Source organism: Macadamia integrifolia, chromosome 14, assembly GCF_013358625.1.
Source record: "Macadamia integrifolia cultivar HAES 741 chromosome 14, SCU_Mint_v3, whole genome shotgun sequence".
Taxonomy (NCBI): Eukaryota; Viridiplantae; Streptophyta; class Magnoliopsida; order Proteales; family Proteaceae; genus Macadamia; species Macadamia integrifolia.
Genome location: NC_056570.1, coordinates 8,704,801 through 8,710,733, shown reverse-complemented (window position 1 = coordinate 8,710,733; position 5,933 = coordinate 8,704,801). Strand labels below are relative to the sequence as shown.

Sequence of the window (5,933 nt, the reverse complement as noted above, 5' to 3'; positions counted from 1 at the left end):
AAAAAAAAAGACAGATCGACCCCTCTTCCTCTCCCTATCGATCTGGTTTTCTCATCCCTTCTCCAATGGCTTTTCTATCCGTTATTTCTTACCATATTGCCCTTCTTTCTCCCATAGCAGGCTGCTGGAACATACAAACCAGCAAGTTTCTCAGCCCGTGGTTTCTCATGAAAATAGCCAAAACCTGGGCTTGGGTTGCAGACAATCATTTCATTGATTCCTAATTCGGGATAAGGGTTGGCTGGTTGCATTGTTGTCTTCTTAAATAATAGTTTCAGATTAAAGTATACTAGCATTTCAAGCTAATAGGAGCAAACCACCTTGAAAAGGAACAAATTCCCACTCATATAAATTATTACCTTCAGTAGGAATAGGCTTCTCTGAATTTAGTAATTCCATCCACTTCCACCCCCGAATCCGACCATCATCTCCACAACTACAGGAAATAAATCAATTTACAAATTTACTGTCTCAAGTACAATGCAGTAATATCATTGGCCAACTGGCACTCAGTCTTTAAAAGCAAACACTGACAACAGAGATGAATGAACATTATACAAAACTAAACTCGAATGTAGGGTCACATGCATATTAATAGGAAAATAAAACTCCTAAAATATAGTAACTCTTAAACGAGGAAACTGAAATCAACTCAAACAAGGAAATCCAATATACTATGTAATTTTCCAAATAAATTGAAAGATTACATGATTATCCCCATATATAATTAAATCCTGAGTATCCTACTAGACCCAAAACCCAAATTAGTAACTCAATATAGATCCAATCTAACCTAAATCTTCAAAAAAAAAAAAAATAATAATAATAATAGAAACAAGGAAAAAAAAGATACTAACTAAAAGGAAACTGACATGAAAATTAAGACACAAAATACTTACCTAAAAAGGTCTCTTTCTAGACTAAATTAACAGCACATGTGATGGGGAAATCAAGATGTACAACAGAAGAAAGAAGAAGACCCAACCTTCTTTGTGGTTGGAGGATTAGAAGAAGGAAGAAGAAAGAAGAAGAAGAAGAAGAAGAAGAAAGGAAGGCTCGATCCAGCCTTTCCAGCGCTGGATCGAGTCCTCTCCTTCCAAATTTTGCCAAGATTGTGTGGCCCCCACCAAATCTGATAGTTTAGTAGTTATATTTCCTAGGATTTTGTTTATTTAAGTCTTTAAGTTAATTAGGAAACTAAGTAATTATCTTATTGATTTATTTTTAGAAAGTTTCTTTGTTTATGAAATAGCATTCCTAGAATAATCTTTTCTTTTTAGTAATTAGTCTCTTATTTATGTAAGGCCATTGGCCAAGGTTCTAATTCAATGAATGAAGATTATTGAAGGCAAAACAGCCCCCCCAAATCGCCCTACGAATTCTCTCTTGCTGCCCTCTCCCTCTTCTCATCTCTCACGGCTCTCTCTCCCATTCTCCTTCTCCCTTTCTCGACCTTCACTCCTCTCTTTTCTGTTTTCTGTCTTCCCTGTAGTTGCTGCCCTAGTGCAGAAATTGTTCACCATCATTAGAGATTATCTCCATCGAGAAAACCCCCAACTGGATTGCTGACTTGCTGCTGGAACTTCTCCAATAATCGAGACTGCTGTTCTTTATCAAGTAGAGTGGGCTGCAACTCTTTATCTTGGAGGACCTCGAGTTCTTCTCTTCTCCTCAGACTTCAGACAACAAGGAAGTAAGTAAAGAACCCCCCTGTTCTACATTCATTGGCCTCCCATTACCTCCATTAGTCCCCACTGAAATCTGAACATCTACCTTTTCTTTTTTTAAGCCAATACTTATTGTTTTCCCTAAAGAAACTTCTGCTGGTTTACCTTTCATTAGTTGGTTGATTTTGGGCATTGTTTGGTTTACTTAGTTTGCTTAATGTCTTGATAGACTCGTGCTAAACTTAACACATAGTTGCTGCCATGTTCCCCACCCCACATTCCCACCTGAAACTTGAGTGAGTTTATGTGCTTTTATGCTTAGACGATTATTGTTCATTGCTACATTATTCATTAATCTCACTTTACTTGCATGTCAATCTTGTTTACTGAGCTTCCCTTACCCTGTCCAACCCAAGCCCCTTGAGTCTACCCTACTTGGCTAGTTAACCTTGTAGTAAACCTACTCACCTAGGAACCCCCTACATCAACATGGGACCCACACAATCCTACTTATATACTTAATCCCGTGTACCCCCTTAAATCCTAGCCTTTAGGCTTATAAAAGAGGCCCATTACATTTAAAAATAAAATAAATAAATAAAACCCAAAAAAGAAATGGCCTAATGCCATAGAATCAAACCATGGGTAAAAAATAAAGTCTTCCAAGACCCAATTGGCCTCATTGGACACCATTAACAGCATTAGAAAGTTCAATTAATAAAATCTCTACAAGCTAAACTTAGAAACCCCCATAAAACTGGGAAAAAATGGCAAGGCTTGCTTCAAATGTTGAACTCAAACACATGATGTAGTTTACTGTTCCCAAACAAGCCAAGGGAACTTTGAAGAAAATACAAGAGGGGGGGGGGGGGGGGGGAGCTGTTGATTAATCTGATATCGCTGAAATTGTAGCTTGTGGTTAAATTATCTGATCTGATTAGAATTTAAAAGTCTTCACCTGGGGAAGGGAAGAAAATGTGCTCAGATATCAATGCGCTTGAAAGAAAGATAATGGTTTCAAGAAGTTCATTCACCAAGTGAGAGAATCACAAAATCTTGGAAACTCAATACTTTTGAGTTCTGTAAAATCTTCAACCACGCCAACCTTTCTCTTGTCCTTCATGTCCATGAAGGTGAAGAGAGTTGCCAGACACACACAAATGTAAACAACTAGGAAGCTACCTAATTATGTTTTTTTTTTATTTTATTGCCAGTTGTTTACAGAGTTTTCTCAATTGTAAGGTTCACTTTCCCATTGGTGCCTGCTGATTACTTAATCCAAATTATTTTTTGATGCTGTTTATGCCTTCATCAAGTTCCAGATCTACTTGAAAATGGAATATATATGATGGATTCCAGGTCTAAAATGGGTCTATATGTTGTAACCTGGCAGTCACTGAGAGGGGGGGTGAATCAGTGAGTCCAATTCCGATCCCCAAAAACCTGTTTGATGTCTAGCCAAGAAAAACCTGATATACCTGTCCCTGTTTGCACACAGTCGTATGCACACTCAGCCTCTCATAGGCACTTCCAAGTATGCACACCCATTCCACATTCCACGCACTTCAATATAAAATGCAAACAACAAGCACCCACAACACAGGGTTTTTACGAGGTTCGGCAATTTGCCTACATCCCCGGAGTAATGCCTGTAAAGGCTTCGTACCTACTCAATACACTACTTTTAATTGCACCCACAGTCGGGAGCACCCACACCCAATTTTCTCAAGCCGAAGCTAAGATGGCACTCGTAGTGCCGATACAATGTGTAGCACCCACTACACGGGAGCACCCCGGTGCTTAGCACCCACTAAGCACACAATAAATAATACAATTAAATTGGGCTTATATCAATGCCCTACAGTCAAGCTCTGCCTAGCATATGCATCCACAACTAGCTAGTATGCTTACAGTTCATCCACAACTAACCTAGCATGTATACATTCATCCACAACTAACCCTAACATACATACATACATGTAATGTAAAATCAAAGGTTAGAGAATCTCACAACCGATTGCCTGGGATGACTGGAAACTTGTACTAACAAGTTTGGTGCTCACACCTTCTCTCTCCTTGGCTTCTTGCTCTTCAAAGCAAACACATCCTTGCTTTCTTCTCTTCTTCCTTGGCTTTGAGTTAATGTACCATTAACACACTTCAACCACCTCTTTTACCTCCTTTAATGGCCTAAGAACATTTATCATCAAGAATGTATGTTCATTCAAGGACCAACAAAGAGGGGGAAGCTTCTCCTACCAAAACCGTAGCCTTCTTTCACTCAAAACCCATTTTTCTTGCTTCCATTGTGTAGGGCTTGAAAAAACGAAGAAGCTGCAACTTGGTTCACCAAAATCCGAGTTAAAATGAGGGAGATATGACCATTTGAAGTTGGAGCAATGAGATAGCCTGAAATGGAATCTTCGTAGGGGTGGCGTAGGCTACACCGGCGGCGCGCGCAACAGGGGCGAAATCTGACCGTAGATCTCATATAAAAGATCTTGTAATATAAGCCGTCGGATTAAACCAACGGACAATAGATCCAAACCATTAAATTTGAATCTTGATGACATCATCATGATGTAGGCGCTGACATCGTCAGAAGTGTTGTCGATTTATGATTGGTTGCTTTTCCGGATTTTAAGGGAGCTTGTCTCCCACTCACAAAAGAGAAATGCATATCGACCGTTGGATCCGAATCCTCCATGTTGGCTTTAATATGATTTCATGAGATCATTAAGATTGGAATCTTCTTTATATCTTCTATGCACGCGCGAAACACACTAACATTATTTGATAAGGTGCAGCGCCAGTGCATCAAGAATTATGCACCTAACTAATCAAATCCTACGCACAAGCATCTATCTCGTCCATATCAGCCTAAAATCTCAGCAACCTTTGGATGGGCATCAAGCCTACATGGTCGAATCTTGACCATCCATTTCACTTCCCTTTACTCCTCTTTATTACAATCAAGCCCCTGCCTCCATATGTTTCAGTGCTTAAAGACCCCTTGCAACTCAGACCTTCAAAATCTTTAAATTACACAAAAGCCCTTCGAATTTCAAAAATAAATTCCGAAAAATCCACCCAACACCGAGAGCAACTGATGGATTTTCGGTTTGGATTTTCGAACCGACTTTACGGAAACACTTATAACTTTTTCATACGATATCCGATCGAGATGAAACGAAGTGCGTTGGAATCATAACTGGATGCTCTACGACTTTTCAGAAGACTCAATCATCTGAATCATCCATGTAAAAAGACCAAAATGCCCATACACCTTTCTAATGACGTATCTTTCTCATACGGAATCGGAACGCGATGAAATCAGAACCGTTGGAAAGATTGTATTTTTGTCGTATTGTTACATGTAGAACACTTCCTTTAAAAAATTCATCTTCAATGCCGAAACTGCCCTCGACTGCCACAAATGCCGTAACTTCTTCATACGGTATCGGAATGTGACGAAATCAAATGCACTGGACTAGGTAAATTACAATCTATCTTTTTCATGAAGAACCGATCTTCCAAAAATGTCATTTCCATTACCGAAAATGGCCCCGAGCATAAATAGACCAATTTTGTCAGTTTTGACCCAGAAACCTGCACCACCTATTAATGATGTATTAAACCACTCCATGCATACCAAGTTGCTCTGTTATCTCATCGGTGACACTGGACACTGCCATGTCATCATTTTCATCCACGGCACCCAAACTGGCCATGTCATCACCACCACGTGGCAGAGTTGCCAACAAGGACAACCATAAAACAACACTATATTGCTTTCATTAGTTTTTTCAAACCGATTATTTCTTACTGTTGCTGATGTCTTCATCAAGCTCTATATATGAGGTTCTTCAAAATCTATCAGTTCAAGTGTCTGAATCCGTTTTAGTCCCACATATAAGGAAGAAATCAAGAAACCAAGTGAAGGGGAAACAAAAAACCTGATACAATGCACAATTTCTGGGGTGTGTTTTACTTTATTTACTGATGCATTTATTTACCTGGATAGATATCTTCGTTTAACTGTACAGCATTTCAATTATCGTTTAAAGCAAATAAGTGGCACACAAGTTTCTCTCTGCATGAAAGTGTGTGTGTGGTCATGCATTTGAAAGAAATAGAGCAAACAAGAGAGAGAGAGAGAGAGAGAGAGAGAGAGAGAGAGAGAGAGAGAGAGAGAGAGAGAGAGAGACCTTAATAATATAGAATCTTCCCCATCACCATAAAATTTGACATCATATGCTGGTCCAT

The 5,933-nt window shown here is 39.2% G+C and overlaps 1 protein-coding gene across 1 annotated transcript in view; it reads right to left on the bottom strand.

Moving 5' to 3' along the window:
• The window catches only part of LOC122060600 (probable ATP-dependent RNA helicase ddx6), a 52,411-nt gene that overhangs the window by 41,460 nt on the left and 5,018 nt on the right, over positions 1–5,933 (bottom strand). The window contains exon 4 of the mRNA XM_042623733.1: positions 360–436. Coding sequence (XP_042479667.1) covers positions 360–436 — 77 coding nt within the window. The remainder of the gene's footprint in view (positions 1–359; positions 437–5,933) is intronic.